The sequence below is a fragment of the Alligator mississippiensis genome, chromosome 1 (assembly GCF_030867095.1).
Source record: "Alligator mississippiensis isolate rAllMis1 chromosome 1, rAllMis1, whole genome shotgun sequence".
Classification (NCBI taxonomy): Eukaryota; Metazoa; Chordata; order Crocodylia; family Alligatoridae; genus Alligator; species Alligator mississippiensis.
In genome coordinates, this window is record NC_081824.1 from 367,801,693 (window position 1) to 367,823,699 (window position 22,007).

Here is a 22,007-nt window from a genome sequence, read left to right on the forward strand (position 1 = left end):
CATACTATTCTCTCATAGTCTGTGCCTGACACAATTAGCCTGACCAGATCTGATTTATCTAGGTTCCCTAGCCATCCCTAGTTCCCCTAGCTTGCTGTACCCAAACCGTTCCCCAGCCTGTTCCAGTGGTATGGGATTCATTATCTTCTACTTTCCTTTACACCTTAGCCCTTTGCTCCATGGTGTCTTAGCTCAAAAATTAAGACCAGATTGCCAGCCGTACAAAGCCCACTCAGCACCCCTTAACCTCCATTGGAGTAGCAAGGTAAGTTAGTAGTTCTGAAGCTGCACAAATGCACAAAACCTGACTGCTTTTTCCAGTACTTGACCTGTTTCAGAATTCATTTCTATGCTGCTGCTCCAATGTACTGCATTGGAGATTGCATACGTGATACCATACAAAGAATCTGACATACAGTATCTGTAAATATCCCATTTATTTTTTTATACAAGGCTACATCATCAAGTGATTTACAGTTATGAATTTTATGTATACCACCAATATAATTCTTAAAACATTGTATAAGAAAATTGATATCAACATGTAAAATCCTGCAAGATAATATTTTAAAAATTCATTGTTCTGGTGGCGATTGCTTCGATACTCTTCTGGAAATTACTCTGTAAACGAACTGTACAAACTGATTTAAAAATTGGCTCTGGTTCTTAGGATAGTACAGTTAAACATAAGCATTTTTGTCAAAGTGCCGTGGAGAGTCTTTGGGCAGTTTAAAGTCTGCTGTGTTACTGTGGGCCTTTGTCCGAGAGGAAATCACAGATGTGGCTCCTTTGTATGTGTACCCGATCCTGAAAGAGAACTATGCATTTACAACTCATACATAAAAGTATGAAGCAGTGTGTGCTGCTGCCCCATCCCCTCACCTGTGCTGGTGCCCCCCCCACTCCCCATTCACTGCTGCCTTATCCCCTCAGCTGCTGTCCATCAAAAATGTGGGTCAGGGCATAGGGAACAGGTTAGGGGATGCGGTAGCAGTGTGTCCAGGGATGGGACCGTAGTATCCATGGGGGATCCAGTCAGGGACAGGACAGCAGCCTGAGTGAGGGTTCAGGCAGCAGCAAGGGTTGGGAACTGAGTCGAGGAGATAGGCAGCAGGGATGCAGAGGGAGTAACTGCCAGGGGGGAAAGGGAACAGGCACCTGTGGGGGCGGGGGGGGGGGAGGCAAGCAGCAGGGGAGGAAAATGCAAGGGTCAGGCTACTGACCCTGCTGCGGCTGGGGACAAATTTAGAATGATCCTCCACTAATTAGGTTCTATACCTGGAAATTACAACATTTATAACTTTCCATGTGTAAAATCTAATTATTGGGGAGTGTGTCTTAAATGTGACATAGTTTTAGATTCTGGTAAATACAGTACAAGTAATAGAAAACTGGCTTTCTTTAACAATAGTACAGGCACTTTAAAAAGACTTGTTAACTTTAAATCCCGATTCTCTTTCCTTCATGCCATTTTTTTGCCTAGTTTCATAGTTCTTTTGGACAGTAATTAAATTTCAGCCATGTACTTAAAATTTACTTCTCTATGCCTTAACTATCACCCATTTGCCAGTAGTGGGGTTTTTTTGCAAAATAAGTGCAACCTTTTGTTCTGTACCTTGGGGTTTTGTTGTTTTCAGCTATTGAGAAGCAGAATATACTGCCACCAATTATACAAAGTGATGATCCAGCCCATCCAATGAACAAAGCTGCTCCTAACTCATACCTGTGGGAAAACAATAAATATGCATTTACTGGACTTATAATTTAGCTTGTAGATTGGTTGTAATGTTCTTCTTGATGCATTGAGACCAACTAAAGAACTTCACGTTTTGCTAAATGATTTTAGACATGTGATATGTACATCATTAGAAAACCAACAATAATAAACCCACAAATGCTGTCTCTAAAGGCTTGAGCATTTTCAAACCTGTGGTTTTCTTTTTGCAAGCCAAAATGAGTTGGTGGGGAGGCACGCTCTCTATTACGCCTGTTGAAGTTGTTTCATTGCACTGCAAAATATATTTAAGATTCATTGTGCCAAAGAGAGGAAGAGAAAGTAAGAACTGTATAGCCTAGAGATTACTGGGTTCCAGTCCCTGCTTCAAAGACATGGAAACACTACAGCAAGATGCCTTGCAGCAGAGTTCATAACCTTGGTTTCTCCCCTCCCAGGAGAGTGCCATAAGCAGTTAGAGTCATGCTCATCACTGGTGCTCCTAAGCTTGTTTCATGTCTAACCCAAAGTTTATTTTCCCCTAACTCCATTATCTTTCTATTAAAGCCCATTACATACTTTGCTAGCTCTTGGGCTAAAAACTGAAATGTTTCTTTAAAAACAATTCTCTTCTTTCCTTTTCTTCCATTTTTATTATTAAGAGTAGTTGTATGAAACGGGATCTAGGATCCTTAGAAACCTGCTCTAAAGAAGCCTTAGGGTATGGATACTCGTACATTTGGAGCCATTTAAAAAAGAACATTCCAAAAGGGAAGCAGCTGTTGTGTGCTAACATTGCTTCATCCAGTCTTGAAGTCAGAGCAGTTCTGCTATATTTGTGTTGTTCCCAACTTGCCCACTTATAATAATTAGAAGGTAACAGCTGCTGTCCTTTTGAAACATTTCCAAATGTATATGTCCATGCCCAGACTCAGCTCCTACTGAAGTGACAGTGTTTCTATTGATTTCAATGGGAGTCTGTTCAATACAATGTAATAATGATGTTTGCTAAAAAAGCTGCAAGAAGGTCAGTGGAAAACTGTAAAATGATTACAAATGTCAAGTCAAAGATCCACCTGTACCTAACAGTCCACGGGGTTAGTGGGATTAAAGCACACCAGTTTCTGAAGCAAGTAGAGAATGATGTGGCTAACACCACAAGTGCTGCCTTTGACTGTAACCTGAATGACTAGGTGCTACTTATAGATATGTAAACTGGGGATGGCCTTTGATACGAGTCCAGAGCAGGGCATGACCCATACTTACCTACTCTGCCACCACACCTCTAATAAAGGATTAGAATTAAAAAGAAGGCAGAGCTTGACTCGAGTCTTATAAATTATGCACAGTGAACCAAAAACCACCTAAAAGTGTTTGCACAGGATAAATGCCAAAAGAAGTAGATACCATATTTACTGAAACATAAGATGAGATTCTAAAAATGGAAAAATTATAAATTAATTATAATTTTCCAGGTAGAGAATCTAATTATTGGAGGTTTGCCTTGAATTCTTGAATTTGTCCCCCCTCCCTGTGCTGCAGCAGGGAAAATAAATGGGGGGGGGGGGGAAGGTCGCTCCCTTGCCCTCTGCTTCGTGTGAGCTTTTCCCCCTTGCACCACTTTCCCCCTCTCCTCCTTATTGTCAAGACCTGCTTTCTCAGAATTGGAGTACTTGGAAGTGAGAGGCAAATTTGAAACACTGACCTTGAAATAAATACAGTGGTAGTAATTTGCATATAGTACCCATAGACTAGATTCACCCAGAATTGATGTATTTTACCCCTTTTTAAAACCACAGCAAGTTTCAGCATAGGTACTCCATAAACAGACTTTTAAGCAGCATTGTTGTACCTATTTATATATAGTACATTTTTGGGGGCTTAAGGCTATATTAGTTCTGATTCCAAATCAACTGAGCTGAGCTCAGCTGTTCAAGTCTGCATGTGGTTCTACCACTGGGCAAGTCTCCTTCCTCCCAGACTCATCAGTCTGGGACTTCAGATACTCCTCAAATCCATGGCAGGCATCCTGTGTGCAGGCCAAAGACGTCGGGGTTCAGATGTCCCCTAGTCACGCTGGCTACTAGCCAAAAGGCTGAAAGAGCAAGTCGAGGGAAAGTACAAATGCAGTTTTCTGCATTTGGGAAACTCACAGAAGTCAGCCTGCCCTGAGTGCAATGGATAGACCTCACCCTAGGAAAAACTGTTGATCATGGTCTCTTTCCTGCCAAATAAGTTCAAAGGCTGGGAAGACAGGTGAGGAAAGGCTCAGGGAACAGTTCATGGTTTGTTTAGAAGGCTAAGGGCAGACAGTTCTCTACAAATATGGCAAAAGAAGTTGTATAAAGAATTAGATCAATTATTCTCTTTAGTCAATAGGAAGAGCCAAGTGAATACAGCTTACTGTATTGAACAGATAGGGAATCCATCAGAAAAATATTTATTAGCAGTAGTCGTTCAGTAGAATAGGATGCCAGTACAAGTTTTGGAAACATCATTATTGTAGACAGAGAAAGATTGACTAGCTTAGGTACTCTTGTACTGGATCTGCCTTAGGAATAGTTAAATCAGTCTTGCCTGCAAGATGGTAGTTGCCCCATCTTGTTCCAGTTAGTTGACATATATAAGGGGCAGGCTTTTACCTTCCTCTGGAGTTTATTTGGTAATGCAAATCTGTCACAGCAGAACATACAACTCAGCATAAGATTAATCTTGAAACCTGCTCCAATGCACTATTATTACAGCATGTCAAAGCAGGCTTGATTAATCGAATCTGCTAGAGCATGCTAATTACACTCCAGCGAGCCTCCACATCTCATGCATCAGTGTTCCTGTGCTTCAAAATGAGCTTTAGTTCAATGAGTTCTAGTTAAATCTCCCCTGCTGCCATTTTCAAGTGTGGGGCTGCTGATACATGAGATGCTGCAGGAGCTTTAATTAGAGTGGTTCTCGGAGCTGCTCTAATTAAAGCATTCCTCCCACCCCGGAGCATGTGTAAAAACACCCACTGTTTCTAGACTGTTACTGCTAGGTCTTCCTGTCTTTACTCATAATTCTCAGTGTGAGGGGCTTTATATCCACCTCTGTCCTGGGAGAGATTAATCAATATACAGCAGAGAGAAGTAAGTAAAAGCTTGTCTGCAAAGCCCCCTACTTAAACTGTTGCAGAGGAAGAGGCATGCTATACCTTCCCTTACATGAAACAAATATATTGCTTGAAGCACAGTTCCCTATAATTAAAATCTAAAGTTCAAACTTTATTTTGGATTATTCCTCTGTACAGAGCAACTGGTTTGTGTGCGGGCAGGTGTGCTAAGATGGAATAAATGACAACTGAATCAGTGACAAATGTAGACCTAAAAATCAGCTTAGCTAAATTGAATTTATCCTCTGCAATTGTTGTAGTACACAATTATAACATTATGCCTTTACAAAGAGATTAAATATTAGTTACTTTATAAGTAATTTGCAAAGATTTTTGTCAGAAGTAATTGCTTTTGTTAGTTCCTGAAGTTCCTGAAGTATGTACAACTTGGTAGTTTAAGTTTGAATAATATAGTGAAACATAATTACAGACCTCATATTTGTCTCTTGTCTAGAGAAGGGGAGTCAAACACCTGGCCTGGAGGCCAGATACAGCCCACAGAGACATTGTATCCTGCCTGCTGGACTACTGGAAATTGAAGGCATTGCCTGCTGCAGAATTCCAGGTCCCTGGACCCTACTGGACATGGCCATTGGCAGCAGCAGGGTGAATGAGGGCTGCGCTGACATAGCCCGTGCTTGTCCTGTGGCAGTTGGGCCCTACCACCAGACCTTGGACCCCTGGACCCTTGCTGCCGCCACTGCTGGACTTGGCAGTGTTACAGCCACTGACCTTGTGGATCTGGCCACAGGTAAGTGTGACAGCCCTGGTCTGGAGCATCCAATTCCTTTACAAATTTACTTCAGTATGTATTTTATCCAATCTACAACCTAATTTGTTTGAAAAATTAATGGGCGTAAAAGTACTTACTTTTGTGCAATAAAAGTAGGATCAAAGAATTCCGATGTGATTCTGTTTGCATATAGGGAACAACCAGTCATAGAGCACAACCCTAAAACACATCAAATGAACAAGTCATTCATGGGCATCAGTATATTACTTTGCAGCTTGAACCTGCTGGCAGTTAAATCAGAGGGAGTTGTGCTGTTGATTTAACTGGAAATAGAATCAGATCTGATAAGGTTTCAGACATGCAGATTTATAGTTATAGTTTCATATTTACCAGAAAGTATGAAAATCAGCCCAGCTAAACAAGCTATTTTAGCTTTAGTCTGATCTGAGCCTCCGACTTTTGTACACTTCATCCCAACCAGTCCAAATATGGAACCAACGAATCCAAGACTGACAGCAGCTATCATGAGTCCTCTGCAGGCTTGTATATAACCTGTAATCACAATGTTTAATGCTGATATTAGAATAGCATTAACTAACAGCTTTCATTGTAGGCTCTTTGATTTCACCCAGGGTACACAGGAGTAACCCACAAGCAGGACCATGCTCCATACCAAGTGATCAGCTCCTTTATCCCTGTTACTCCTGATTCTATTGAATTAAATGGAAACACTCTTATTTATTTCAGTGGGCTTTTGATTAGCCTTTAAGGTCCTGATTCCATACATATTATATTTTCCAGTAGATAAGACATGTTTTCCTTGCAAAAAGGAGCTCTTAGAAAAAAGAATAGATTACTGAAATTAAACACAGGCATCTTGAAGAAAAGCCTGAAGAGCCAATGAGAGTCCAGGACCAGGTTGGTGGTTGGGTGGGCAGGAAGATACTGCCATCCTTTCCTCAGGTGGGTGGGTGGGAGCATGAAGGCACAAATTTATCTTTTGGTGGGTGGCTTAACTTATACACTGATGTATCTTGGACACCAGAAAATATGTGTCTAAATTTAAGCCCACGGACATCCTGTTGACTTGAACGGAAGTACTCACATGCTTAAAAGTAAACATACTTAAGGCTTTGATTCAACAAGGAATTTTCTTGCGCAGGTGTTGAGGACACTCAAGCATAGTGTCCTCAAACAAGAAATACTGAATACTTGGCACTTTGCATCTTCTGAAAGTAAAATCCTATGATAGCAGCAAGGCTTATGGTGAAATGATGCAATCTTTTAAAGCTGAGTTTTTACCATAAAAGATTACTCTTCATGACTTGTTTGTTATATGTTAAATGGAAAGGTGCTTCCATTACTTTATTCACTCATTTCACTTTGATCTCTATTGAGCCATTTTCTGGCTGTACCACAACTGGAACACCATGCTCTATTTTACCCATTCCCTCCCACTGTTAGTCATTTTGAGTAATAGACCTAACAAAGAGGAAAAAGTAGATACTCAGTGGAAAACAAATTAATCAAAATGTTTTAAAACAATAATGATTAAGGACACCACAATAAAGCAAAACAAGAAGCAATATTCATCATGCAGCACCTGTACCATCTATTCTTCAACACCATTGACCAGGATTCTATTAACTTGTGACATATCTGTTTTTACAGTGCTCCTGTTATCTCTCTGCTTAAAGCTCAAAATATTAAATGAATGACTATTGCTGATGGTGCATTACTTACATATGTGCAATCACACCATAGGATTTCTACAACCATATTTATACACGTAGCTAAGGACATGGTAGAAAAAAATCAGTACAAAAGCATGGCTGAGACACTTTAGCTTGCCATCAGAGTTGATACACCAGTATTACCAGGAAAGAGTCATGATCTGGAAAAATATTCTAGCTATTTGAATGCAAATTAAATTTGGTTTAGTTTGCCTGTGTTGTGCAGAACATAATGTGTATTAATATAGAGCACGGTCTTCTGAAAACAAAGCCTATATTCTTTTGTCTACCCTAAGAAGAAACCTTTTGGGGAAAACATTTATTGCTTCATGAAGGGGAAGAGGAGATGTTCTCTAAAACCTTGTGAAGTTTTAGGATAAGTGAAACAACTGGTTGCCAATACTGCAGGGGCTGTAGCATCTGCAGAGAGAGCCAGCCCCTCTGTGGTGGACTCCAGACTTCCCTCTTCTCCAGCAAGACAGCTGATTCAGAAGCTAGAGTACCATAACATCCCATCATTCCATTTTTCTCTATTTGCAGCGGAAGAGGGACACTTGGCTCAAAGTCACCATCTATGGCAAGGAGTTTAATTCTGGTAAGGTACATAAATAAAATGAAGACGAGATGAACTGCAATTAAATTCCCATATACAACTCCATGTAGAGGAAAAATGTTTCCAGTTTGATCAGTGCTGAAGCACTGTAAAAAGAGCACAAAAGGGCCTTTATTTCTTTGTGTTTGGGAATAACCTAAATGAAAATGAAAAGTACACCTTTAAGGACTTGTGCACCTTAAATTTAAGTACTACAGCACTCCAGCATGGAATTCATAACCCTGTGTTAGCTACTTAGGCTTCGTATAGACTGCATACATACAGAGAGTGCTAAGTGCCTCCAGATGGGACCCAACATGACCAGCATACTGAACAGGGAGCTACCTAAAATGAGACCATGGAAAACACACTGGAATTCAGGCAACTGATGTGGGATGACAGGGAGATGTCTTGTTCCGCTTGGGATCCACAACCTAGAACTCTCTCTTGAAGGTGTGTGTCTACACTCTTGCTTTTGTAGGTCTGAGCAGCACTCACTCTTTTAAAACATGCCTGGAAGAAGAGGGACCAACATAATCTACATTTTATATAGTAGCTTAGCTGTTAGAGCACTGGATGAGAATGCAAGAGAACTGGTTTTAGCTTCCTTCTCAGCCTGAGGAGATTAAAATCCACAACTCCCACTGCCTAGGACAGTATTCTGCCCACTAGGTTAGAAGCTGTTCTGAGTTGGGAATAGGCATTCTTCATCCCTCCTGTTAATACTATGTGACTGTGCAGAAAAAAAACAAGGATAAATTGGGCCAAGAGAGACCTAGGGGAATGGGAGCTTGCTGGTTAAGACACTCACCTAGGATGGAGAGTCCTGGGTTGTTTTCTAGACTTTCTGCATTTTACTGAAAATGGCTATTGGATAAAATATAGAAACAAACCAGGGAGCAGGACTCTACCTGCCCAGGTGAGCACCGTCATGGTTCCTACTGCGTTCTCCTGACCCAATGAATTATTTATTTGAAGACAAAATTTTGGGTATGCTTACCAGTGAATAGTGTGAATAATTTCTAAATAATACACTCATGTACTATAAAAGGTTTGCTCAATTCCAGGACTGCCTGTATAATGAAACTGACTTTACAGGTGATTAGAATAAACTGAAACTTCAGAATTATAGCCTCCAGAATTATAGTCCTCAATTGACTTGGTTCCTGTTACAGTAATAGGGTGTGTCTACACGTACACATTTAATCTGCATTAGCCCAATTTAAGGCACATTAAGGGCACGCAAATACACGTGCACCCTTAATGCCCCCTAAAAATGATGATTTAAGGTATTTGAGCCTAAATTTGATACCTGCATAAAGATATCAAATTTATGCACTAAATGGCATTAGTGAATGCGTAAAGGCGCTAATGCACATTAATGTGGTGTGGGTCCATTGACTTGGGACTAGCTTTAATCCCAAATCGGTCCACACACCTGCATTAATGCGTGTTAGCGCATGCATATGTAGACATGTGCCTAAATTGCCTTAATGTGCATTAGGTTAATGTGCATTAGGCACATGTAAAAATGTGTAGACATGCCCATAGTGATCTTTCTATTTCTAGGACAAAAGCTGCACCTCTGTTCAATCTTTACTCTGATAAACCTGCTAGCTGAGTCAAGAGGGGGGAAATTTTAATAAGGGAGGATGCCAAAATTAGACCCTTGATTTGTAAGTCTATAATAAGCTATTTCCTTTTTTAATTTTAGCAACATGAATATCAGAACTTACTTCTACTTTCTTTGCTTTGGCAATATATTTGCCATACCATTTTGGTATAGTAGAAGATGAAAACTGGCTGAGGAAGCCATTATTTTTGACAGGTCAATTTATTGGCTCTGTTAGCAGCTAATTAGCACATTAAGGTGCTGAACCATGAACATATTTACCCACGGGTTCTTTAAGCTTTATTTATGTCTAAGTTTCCTAGGAGAAATATTCACCTCAACAAAAATAGTTAGCCTGTGCTATAAACAACATGGCTGAGATTCGTTTGTTACTAAAGGTCAAAGCATGCTTGCAAAATAATAGAGGTTAGTGCCACAGCAAGAAATAATTAACTCACTCAACTACAAAACAGTTTCAATTAGCAATACCATGACTTGGAATATCCGTGGATTCTGTTGAATGAATAACTGTACTTGACCAATGTTTTACCAAGTTCAGTAGGCCAAATAAACTCTAAGCTCAGTTCCATGTACTAAAAAAATCATCCAGTTAGGGCAGCATTTCCCAAACTGTTAAATACAGTTTTAAATTTCCTTCTGACCACTTAGCTAATAGGAAAAATACAAGAAAAAACAATAAAAGAGGAAAAAGTGAGGACTTCTTCAGTTTCTACTGGTGAATGAAATAAATATACTACTTCCTAACATGTTAAAAACATATTTGGATTGCAAGCTGTAAGAAACTGGTTTATTGAACTATGCACCAATTGATCATTCCAATAAACAGCCAGAACAACTTAAAGTCACACATTTTAAACAGAGGAGGAAAAATAAATTATTGAGAGAAACAAATGTTTCAGCTACATTATATATGTTCAGCAGCATTCCAATCATGACCTACTTCAGTTTTGGTCTTTTGTTTTTAAATGTTTTGTGCATTCAAAATAATCCTATTAGGTAATGAACAATACTGCCCTCATGTATGAAAAGTTCTGAGGAGCTGACACATCCATTTCTTATGATATAAAGAAAAAATGCATAATACTATAAGGACTGTCACTTCTGAAATGCATGCCTTCTATGACATCGTCCACATTGCACCATGTGAAACAAATGAGATTTCTCTATAGACAGATTCTTTCATAAAACGCACACCCAGGATGTAAGCTTCTGTATAGTTTTCTTAACTCTTTCTTTCCTGAAGTGAACTATTTTTCAGCTATCCTCTTTTAGCAAGTTATTTGACCCATTGGTGAGAAAATGGTGACTGAAATGTGCTAATTGTGTGTGGTGGCTTCATTATTTGTGTCCTCACGTGGCACTGCACAAAACTCAGAGATAAATTTATGACCTGTTTACTCAGGCAAAGCTCCCACAAATTTCACAAGAGTACTGTAAGCAGTGTGGTATTGGGCCCTGAATCAGAATGGGCTATATGGTGTGTAAGGCTATCAGGAAGTAAAGGTTGTGGGAAAATCTCATGAAAATTGCCATGATTTAAAAAATACTGCAGTTCCTCATCAGCTTTTGATTAGGCACGAACCACCTGCTTTCAAATATTTTTCACAAAAAAGAAGAAACAGGTTGTGGGGAAAGGGGACCCCTGCCACAAGTACGTAGGGAAACTCAGATTAAAACCCATACTTAAGAAGGACTTGAACAAGGAAAAGCAACAACTTGAACCTGGGATTCTTTTTTTCTATTGAAGTGATCTGATCTCCAACCTAGATGTATCATGTGGGAGCTGTTCCAGGGCTCAGAGAAACTGATTCTATCCCCTAATGCACAAGTATCAAAGATCCAGTCTACAAGTCAAATCCATCCCAGAGAATCCCACTATCTAGCCCCCAGTGCTGCCCCTGGGTCTGTAGTTGACCTGCATGCAGCACCTGCAGGGTCTGAAACACACTGCACATGGCACCCGTTCTGCTGCCCTACTACAGCAGAGGGAAGGGGCTGGGAGAGGGAAAGGGCTGGGGGGCCAGATTGAGAATGTGGAGGGAGTGCGTCTCTGTGCCCACTCCTAGGAGCAGGGCCGGGGGGGTGAGGGCAGCAGTGCCCCTCTGCAGGCCACACGCACTGCCTGGATGACTGGTGGGGGTGGGGCTCACATGCGGCAGCCGCCACCACCCCACCACTGTCAGACCACTTTCCCAAGGCCAGTCACACATGTGGCTCTGCAGGCTACTGAAGGGCGGCACACGAGGTGCGAAATGCGTCAGCGGCCCACGGAGCTGCACATGTGACCAGCCACAGGAAAGCAGCGCGGGGCACAGCAGTGGTGGCATGGGGCAATGGCACCTGCCATGTGCAAGCCCAGCTGGGCAGCGTGTGTGCAGCCTGCAGAGGGGCACCGCTGCCCTCAGCCCTGCTCCTGGGAGTGGGCACAGAGAGCAAGCTGAAGTGTAGGGTGGGGAGGTACGGCGGTGTGCTAAATGGGGCTGGCAGCACCCGGCACACCCTTCCTGCTCCCCGGGTAAGAAGCAAAATATGGGAAGGTGCCAGGGGAGACCCCACTACCATGCCCCAGAGCATGCTCTGTCCGCGCTCATCCACACGTACGTACCCCCTATGTCCTTTCTAAATATCCCTGGGGGTATGCGTACCCCCAGTTGACAACCCCTACGCTAGACTGTTGGCAACTTTGTTCTCACTTGCTCTTATTCCACACACCTATTCCAGTGGACCTGACTAGTTGGTCTTGCCAGCATATTGTGGTCTGAGGGTGGGGGAGATGGAATAATGGTTCTTGACTTTCCTTGGGGGACCCAATGGGCTAGATCTTATTCTGCCTATTAGATGCCTAAGTAGACTGACATCTAAGCACAATCCTATTCCATCCTGTTTGAATTCCTGCAAATCCATTAATGTATCTATTTTTCCAACCTACAAATATCTTTAAGACTAGATCATAAAAAAGCAGCAAGACAAAGGAGGATCCACACACCTTTTGTATTAACAGTTTCTCAGAGACTCAAGTGAAGTGGACCAAGATCTCACATAAACATGCAAATCTACTTATTCATCTAACAAGTAAAGTGGGATCTGGCCCCATATCTTTATTCAGGAGATTAGTTAGGAAGAAAATTCTCACTACTCTGTATCTTAAAAATGGGAATTCCCTGAGCCTCTAATACAACTGGGCAAGAAAGAAGGGGAGGGAAGAGGGAAGCTACATAAACGCCACACAGAATTCTGTATGTGCCTTAAGGTGAGGGAGGTAGAAACCATCCTGAGCCATGCCCGGCATATCACACTGCAGCACGCCTGACATTTAAGTTCTGTGACATCAGGTATGAGATAGGAAATATTCATAACACCATGTGACAGGTTCATGGCAGGTTCTGCACCATCTCACTGAAGGGGAGTGATAATGCCAGTCTGACCATGGAATGCCTATCTAATGAGACTCATCAGCTGCTAAATCTTAAGCTGATATAGCAGCCGACCAGTCACTCCATATCTTTCCTGGAGTTTTGGGGAACATGTCACTGCCAACACACTCTGAATCACCCGATTGTGGCCAAGCCTAATCATTTGGTCCCATATTAGAGATACTGACCGTATATATGCTCACACTGAAATTAGTTTTGTTATGGGACCAAAAAAAAAAGTTAACTTCATAGTGGTTGCAGAGTGAGGCTGATGAGGGAAGTCCTACCCCTGCTGCTATGTCTGGAACCTGCAGCCACCTGCCAGGTATGTCTCTGGAAAAGCCTGCCCCACTCCTCCATCAACTCTGTTCTCCAGCATTCAGTCCAACCATCCCACCCACCCCTTCTGGCCCAGGGTGCCAAAAGACCTAGCTGCACCTTTGCTGGTAAGGAACTTTTTCTATACCCATTATTTTTTCTTGCTGTCCTATTCTTATTCTCTTCAGAGTTCTAAATGCTCCTCATTTTACTAGCTTTATTGTTAACTTTGTTTTCTTTTTCAGAGCAAGTAAATCTTGGAGCCAACAAAAGGAAATGCTGTGATTTTTGAAAGAGGGCAGAATGGAGCCAGTCATCATTTTGTTATGACTGGTTTTATACATTGCACCTGTTGAAGGGAACGGCAGCTCCTTAGCTGGTGAAATTGGCCTTAGCATCACACAAGTCATCTGAAGTAGGAGAAATGACACTATCCTGGGATCTGGCTCGGAGGGATTCCGTGTCAATGCATGTGGTTGCCAACCTAGAACAGGTTGTAGATTGGACAAAGACTGAATTCTTATCCCCACAGGCACCAACTTTTATTCTTGGGTAGGGAGGGGCAAAGGATGATAGATATGTGGAAAGTTTTATGCTTTTCAGGTGACCGCCCTCTTCCCAGGGGGGCCGGAGCCCATGAACCCCCACGTACTCAGCACCTCTGCTTATGCTTATTTGTAAAGCAGAAGCAATTCAACAAAAACAGTTGAAAGTCACCTACATGACCCTGCCACTGTACCTCACCCCTGCTCTGGCAGGCCCCTTGACTGGGATCAGTGAAAGGTTTCATATCTCACTACCACCCCTTTTTAATGATTCAGCTGCTAATTAGTTTTTTGTTTGCCTGTTTTTGTTTTTTTGTGGTCAGAGTTTTTACACTAGAAATATTACTGCCTCTTACCTCCTTTTTCAGCCACAGGTTGCAAAAAAAGGATTGCAAATAATATAAATATTATACATCCTATTTCACATCCTGCAGTTCACCCAACTACATCCAGAGCTAGAAGTGATAAAAAAAAAATATCCCTTCCTGCCTCCCATATGTAAATGATTCCTTTTAAAATCAGAAGAAAAATTATTTAGTTCTTTGCAATAACTCAATCTTTAGCTTCAAACACCGGAATAAAATCGCAGTTGCAGCACTGTATTGCTACTTGCTTCAAAACTAAGCGATGCACATCTTATTCGTGCATACCCAACTGTTGCAAACTTTTAAATTGCCATTTATCAATAAAGTAATTACATCTGAGTTAGTACCACTTGGAAGCAAAAGAACATTCATTAAAATAGAATGATGTAAAGGTTCATTTCCTCCCCCCTCCCTCCAATCCTGGGCACGTTTGGCAAAAACATAAAAAGCTTAATGTCTCAATGGTTTAGAAACAATTAAGAGACAAGAAAAATTAGGTCCTGTTCTTTTCATGTCAGCTCCAAGTGAACTGCTTGGCATTCACATAGGAAATTAGCTACTGACAGCTGGAGAAGGTAGTGTGCAGAGTTATCCTCCTGTAAACTGCCAAGTGTGGAATATATATGCCTGTTAATCTTTCAAACAAATTGCAGGTAGGAAGTTCCAAGTTAACTACATAATATTGAAAAACTTGGGAACACAAAAGGAAAAGTCAGCTCACTTAAGTGCCTGAGTGTCCAGGAAAGCAAGAGTGGGAAAGAATCAGTTCAATTTTAAGAAATGTTTCTGACCTGCGCCTAAAACCACCCTGGGAAGCAAGTTTTGGATGAGAAGCTGTGTTTCATGCCCTGCCATTTTTGATCAGAAATGAATAAGGGGACAGAATGGAGCCGTTGGCATCTCGCTGCGACCGACTGGCGGCCGGCACATCCCTGCATCTACTCAAAGCCCGACCCAAGTGGTGACATTGGCGTTAGCCTCCCAGAAGTCGCTGGAGGTGGGAGATAGCCCACAGTCCTAGGATGGGGGTCGGAGGGGTCTCACGCCCCCGCCTCTGTTTGCCCACAAGGCACAGGCTGCGCGTCCGGCCTAGGCTTTAGCGCAGGCATCGGAGTGGGATTAAAGCGCAGCGCTCAGGCTTTGTGGCCAGGGCAGGGCAAGGAGCCTGGTCGAGGTCTGACACCCGAATGCTGAAGTCTAAATCAGCTGCCGGGGAGATGGGAGAGCTCTGCACTCTCGAGCAGCCCCTCTGCCCCTCTCTCCCCCTCCCCAGCCTCGGGAGAAGAGGGGCAGATGCCCGAGGAGCCCCGCAGTGCCCCCTCCAGCCCCCTCCCCGCCCCACGGAGCAGCACAGGCAGAGAGGGGAAGGGGTCGGTGCAGACCGTCCAGGGCCAGCATGGAGGGGAAGTCCTTGCAGTTGGAGACGCCGGTGGAGTCGGTCACGCAGGTCTTCCACAGGTTGGCCCAGAAGGTGGCGGTGGTGATGACGGTGCCGTCGATGGACGAGACCTTCCAGTAGTCGGTGGGCAGCGTGGAGGACACCAGCACCCAGCCCGCCAGCGCCAGCGCCAGCGCCGCGATCTCCGCCGTCGTGCTCGCCATGGCCTCGCCGCCCGGCCTGGGCGACAAGGGACCGGCCCCGGCCCCGGCCTGGGAGGAGCCGCGCGCCCGCCTCGTCCCGCCCCGCCCCGCCCCGGCCCCCGGGACACCATTGGGGCCGGCCCGGCCCGGCTCGGCTCTGCCCTGCCCTGCGCCTGCAGCCGGGGGCGGCCGGGCGTGTGAGAGACAGCGAGGGGTTGGGTGCTTGCATGAGACGCTGTGTGTTTGTGTGAGAGTGTGTGTGTGCGGGAGAGAGAGGGAGACTGCGTGTGTGAGAGAGTGTGTATGTGAGAGATTGTGTGTGTGTGTGTGTGTGTGTGTGTGGGAGACTTTTTCTGAGTGTGTGTGAGAGGGAGAGACTGAGAGTGTGTGTGAGACTGTGTTTGCATGTGAAAGAGTATGTGTGTGCAAGAGGCTGTTTTAGTGAGTGTGCATGTGTGAGAGAGACATTGTGTCTGAGGGTGTGCGAGAGTATGTGTGGGACAGAGTGTATGAGATTGTGTGATTGTGAGAGTATGTGTGCGCGTGTGGCAGACTGACAGTGTGAGAGATTGTGTGAGGTAGGGTATGTGTGCTTGTGTGTGAGAGTGTGAGTGTGTGTGAGTGAGCGTGAGACTGTGATTGAGTGTGCGTGAGAAAGTGTGTGACAGACTATGTAAGAGTGCGTGTGTTTTAGATTGAGAGAACAGGTATGATTGTGTAAGTGTGCATGACTGCATGTGTGTGTGATTGTGTGTGAGAGAGTGTACATGACTGTGTGAGAGTGTGTGTATAATTATGTATGTGTGAGACAGCATTTGTGATTTGTGTGGCGGGGGGTGACAGAGAGTGTGTGATTGCATGTGAGAGTGTATAGGTGTGAGAGAGAGAGAGCAGTTGTCCAATTTTGGCCACAAAACGGCCAAAACCTGTGACACGATCTAAAGAGGGAACAAGTGCTGCTTCTGTACACGAGCCGGGACAGTGCCATGAGAGCCTTTTAAAGGTCCCGCGCACATTAGTGCTGCAAGGTGTGCAAACATTGGCTACAGATTCACAAGATCAGCCCAGAGGAATTCAGCATGCCCAAGCCATGCTGCCTACTGTGGCTTTCTGTGCTCTTTGCAACAGAAGAATTGCTCCTGTTATGCTGTGGTCATAAATAATGCCACATGAAATTGAAGAGCTGGGATTTTTCAAGAGGTTCCTTGAGTCGACAAAGAGCTACCTGGCTCTGAAAAGGTTGAGAACTGCTGCACGGGTGCAAATTGTCTCCTACAAATCCTGGTACAATGTAGCTATCCTTTGGGATCTGCTCCCTTACTTCAATGTGAATGAGTGGACGCATGTTCCAGTTCACTTCTAAAATTCAGGATTTATACAGCTTCTGCTGATCCAGCAGAATAAGCCAGATCTCACAGGATCACATTATTTATGGTCTGCACCAGCCTTGCAGCTTCTTAAGCTTTGTACAGTCCTCATCATAGACTATGAGGGTTGGAAGGGACCTCAGGAGGTCATATAGTCCCATTCATCTGTCCGTCATCATCCCCCTCCCCCATGCTCAAAGCAGGACCATCACTTTGTCACTTTGTCTAGTGGGTCTTCAAAGCCTCCAAGGATTTACATATTCAGCTCTCCTATGAAAAGTAATAACTGGGCTAATCTACCTAGTAGGGCATTGCAGAGATTATTCTGAAATAGCTATGCCAGTCAGTTTTTCAGTGTAGGCAAGGCCTCAGAGGGGTTGCATGTAGCAGCAGCACTGGAACATTCTTATCTCTCAAGTCTTTTAAGCAAAGCTCAAGTTAGAAAAAGGATAGGGCTAAAGTGCTATTTAAAACAATAAAAACCAGAACAAACTTTCTATGATTACATTTGGACTTCTTGCTCTTCAGAGAGTTCTTTTGAAGGTGCAGGGAGGAAATTGTCAGTAACAAGTGTGCCCAAAAGAGGTCTGCCCAAGCCTACTTTGGATATGGCAGGCCAGTTCTACAGCCAGTGGCACATGAGGGAGGGGTGTAGGTATCATGTCTGCTTGCCCTTAATGTCCCATTCTGAATGACTAGGTTCCCAGCTATAGCTGGGTCAACGGGGGGTGGAGCAAGACTCAGCTCATGCTTTTAGAACCTAGCAAGATACCTTAACTGCTGTACCATAGTGCCCCAGCAGACCCAATGCCTGGAGGGGGTCTCCTGAAATTTTCTCACCAGTAAATTTTCTCTGAGAGCCACTCTAATTAAAGCACTGCAGCATCTCATGTATCAGCATCCCCGCACTTCAAAATGACGGCGGGTGGGCTTAAACTAAAACTCATTTGACGAGCTTTAGTTCAAGTGCCCCCCACTGCCATTATGAAGTGTGGGGATGCTGATACATGAGACACGGGAGGCTGCTGGAGCATGGTAATTATCATGTTCCAGCAGACTCGATTACATGGAGCAGCCTTTGTGCTCATGTACAGGCACCCCCAGATTCTGATTGATTCCATTTATGCTCTGACATTCTTCCCTCACTTCTAGCGCATCAAAAATCTTGTGGAAGTCTCAGGGACTTGGAAATGCAAAGATCAAAGACAGAGCACTGTGAATTCTAGAAGACTCAGTGGACCTGAAGTCAGGGAAGATGGCATTAGGAATCAGTCACAACCTGAGACTCTAGACTAGGGGTACTCAGCCTCCAGCCTGCAGGCTGGATGTGGCCTGTAGATCTGTGTCATCTGGTCCATGGTCTCCCCCCGGGTCTGAAAATTTGGTGGAAGGGAAGAATGGCAGTGTTAACCGCTGCTCCTCTGCTCCTAAATTTCTGGCTGTGTGGGGCAGGGGGAGGTGGTATGCTGCCCGCCGGGCTGGGACCCGATATGGGCGTGCAGCGTAGGACCCAATATGGGCATGCAGGTCTGGGGCAGCGCAGGGCCTGATCCAAGCACGAGGGGCCCAATCCAGCCCACAGACCAGCTGCATACCACACATCTGGCCCATGGGGCTGAAAGGTTGAACAGCATTGGTCTAGACAGATGAAGCAATTGTACTACTTTAAAAAGGAGTGGGCGGAAGACTTACCTCAATTCAGCTGAATCCACATTTACTGTTTTACCAGTCTGCTTCAATCCCATGGTAAGTGGAGGTTAAACCAGGCCAATTTACCCCTGAATGAGATAGGGCTGGGTTATTGATTTCACTTGCTGCAGGATAGGAGCAAACACATAGAACAGTGAAATGGATCAGCTGAGGTGCAGTCACATGGAGTAGATCCCTTTACATTAAAGCAGCATAATTGTGTAATTACATAGATTTCATAGATGTTAGAGCTGGAAGGGCCCTCAAAGATCGTCAAGTCCAGCCCCCTGCCCCAGGGGCAGGAAGTCAGCTAGAGTCAAAGGATCCCAGCAAGATAAGCAGCCAAGTGTTTCTTGAACGAGTCCAGAATAGGTTCCTGCACCACTTCTGGAGGGAGTCTATTCCAGGTCTTGGGGGCTCGGTCAGTAAAGAAATTTTTTCTTACGTCCAGCCTAAAATGGTCTTGGAGGAGTTTATGACCATTGGTCCTTCTTTTTCCTTGGGGCACTCTGGTGAACAGACCTTCTCCCAGGCCCTGATGCACACCCCTTATTTACTTATAAGCAGCCACCAGGTCCTCCCTGAGCCTGCACTTTTCCAGGCTGAAGAGTCCCATAATTCTCAGCTTCTCTTCATAAGGCCTGTTCTCTTGCCCTTTGATCATGCATGTGGCTCTCCTCTGGACTCTCTCTTGAGCTTCTTGAAATCCTTCTTGAATTGTGGAGCCCAGAACTGGATGCAGTACTCCAGCTGCAGCCTCACCAAGGCTGAGTAAAGCGGGAGGATGATATCCTGAGATTTACTTGAGAAGTATCTATGGATGCAAGCCAGGGTTTTGTTTGCTTTACCAGCTGCGACATCACATCGGTGGCTCATGTTCATCTTGTGGTCAATCATGATCCGCAAGTCTCTTTCAGCCGTGATGCTAGCAAGCATAGCACTGCCGAGCCTATAAGTATGCTGCAGGGATTTTTCCCCGAGGTGGAGTATCTTATCAGTACTGAACGTCATCAGGTTTGTATCCGCCGCTTACTACGTTTATCCAAGTCAGCCTGGATCACTAGCCTGTCCTCAGGTGTGGACGCTATGCCCCAAAGTTTAGTGTCATTAGCGAACTTAGCCAGTGTGCTTCTGACACAAATGTCCACATCATTGATAAAGATGTTAAAGAGAACCGGTCCAAGGACAGAGCCTTGGGGGACGGCACTGGTCATGGAGTGCCATAATGATTCGCTACCATCAACTACTACTCTCTGGGTCTGACCTTGGAGCCAATTTCCCAGCCATCAGACTGTGGTGTAGCCAAGGCCCCAGTTGACCAATTTTTCCATGTGGAGGTCATGGGACACCAGATCAAAGGCTTTTTTAAAGTCCAGATATATGATGTCAAACTCTTCTCCCTTGTCCAGGTGATATGTCGGCTGATCATAGAAGGAGATGAGAATGGTCAGGCAAAACCTACCCGTAACAAACCCGTGCTGGCTGTCTCTCAGGATGTTGCCCTCAGCCAGCTTATCCAGAAGGGTCTCCTTGATAATTTTCTCCATAATCTTACCGGGGATTGAGGTCAAGCTGATTGGCCTGTAATTCCCACAATCTACTTTCTGCCCTTTCTTGAAGATGGGTACCACATTGGCCTTCTTCCAGTCTTCAGGTACTTCATCTGAGCGCCACAAGTTTTTGAATAATTTTGCCAATGGTTGGGCTATGACCCCTGCCAACTCCTTGAGTACTCCAGGGTGTAATCTGTCAGGACCAGCTGACTTGAAGATGTCCAGCCTCTCAAGGTGATCCTTTACTAGATCAACACCGATGCTGGGTATAAATACGCCCTCATCCTGGCCGTCCCACGTCTTGCTAGGCAGGGCGGTCCCATTGGACTGATGAAAAACAGATGCGAAGTACCCATTAAGCAGGTTGATCTTTTCCTGGGTGTCAGTTATCAGCTGTCCTGTTTGGTTCAGCAGGGGTTCAATGTTACCCTTGGCTTTTTTCCAACTCCTTACATATCTGAAAAAAGACTTCTTGTTATCCTTGATATGTGAAGCCAGATGGAGCTTGATTGCAGCTTTGGCTTTCCTGGCACAGACCAGTGCTGAGTACTCCTCCTTGGTGGTAATTCCAGCCTTCCATCCTTTATGTCTCTCTTTTGAGGCATAGGCGGTCCTCAAGTTCCCTGCTGAGCCAAGGGGGTTGCTGTGCCCTTTTGCTACCCTTCCTCCAAGATGGGATGGCCATCCCTTGTGCTGTCAGGATCACTCCCTTGAGGAGCAACCACTCCTCTTGGACTCCTCTTCCTGTCGAGTCGTGGTCCCTTAGGGACTTGACAACAAGCCTCCTGAGCTTGTCAAAGTCAGCTTTACTGAAGTCAAGGACTTCTGTATCATTGACTGACTTGCCAGCTTTGTGATGGATAGTAAAGGTGATCAGTTCGTACTCACTATCACCCAACTTTCCATTGATTCTTAGGTCGCTGACTAGATTATCCCTTTTGGCCAGTACCAGGTCCAGCAACGCTTTACCTCTTGTCGGTCCATGGACTTCTTGAGTCAGGTAGAGCTCATCCACACATGTGAGGAAGCTTTGTGACCAATCAGATTTGGCCAAGTGCTCTTCCCATGAGATGTCTGGATAGTTAAAGTCTCCCATGACAACCATGCACCGAGAGCATGCAGCCTCAGCCAGTTCCCTGGTGAATTCCTGGTCCAGCTCTTGTTTCTGGTTAGGAAGTCTGTAGTAGACTCCTACCATGATGTCCCCTGTGCCACGTTTCCCATGTATTTTAACCCAGAGAGACTCTAGTCATCCTTCCTGGGTGCCAATGTCAATTTACAGGAACATGTAGCTGTCCTTGACATAAAGAGCTACAATCTTTGTACAATCTTGCCTGTAAAGGGTATAGCCATCTATACCTGTGGCCCAGTCATAGGTGAAGTCCCACCAGGTCTCCGTTATCCCTATGAGGTCGTAATCATTCTCGTTTAGTAGGAGGACCAGTTCCTCCTGTTTATTCCCCAAGCTCCTGGCATTGGTGTACAGGCAGGTAAGTGTCCCATTGGGGGCCCCTGCTTTCCCTACAGATTGTTTCTGGGCTAGGGTAGGGGTGGGTTCCCTTAAGTGCCTTAGTCTGCTGGATTTACAAAGGTTGCCCAGTGGGCTTGCAGTGGCAGTAACCCCCC

The 22,007-nt window shown here is 44.5% G+C and overlaps 1 protein-coding gene across 2 annotated transcripts in view; it reads right to left on the bottom strand.

Annotated features, from left to right (window-relative positions):
• Nucleotides 1-418: 418 nt before the first annotated feature.
• Nucleotides 419-22,007, bottom strand: part of CLDN10 (claudin 10) — a 105,573-nt gene continuing 83,984 nt past the window's right edge. The window contains exons 1-5 of one of the 2 annotated variants that reach the window (XM_006258990.4): nucleotides 15,574-15,812; nucleotides 5,983-6,144; nucleotides 5,730-5,811; nucleotides 1,616-1,723; nucleotides 419-807 (exon numbers count right to left, since the gene is read on the bottom strand). In XM_006258990.4, coding sequence (XP_006259052.1) covers nucleotides 681-807; nucleotides 1,616-1,723; nucleotides 5,730-5,811; nucleotides 5,983-6,144; nucleotides 15,574-15,793 — 699 coding nt within the window. In that variant the 5' untranslated portion in view covers nucleotides 15,794-15,812 and the 3' untranslated portion in view covers nucleotides 419-680. Of the gene's footprint in view, nucleotides 808-1,615; nucleotides 1,724-5,729; nucleotides 5,812-5,982; nucleotides 6,145-15,573; nucleotides 15,813-22,007 lie in introns of those variants that run through there. The other variant, XM_019486957.2, reaches the window with a different exon arrangement.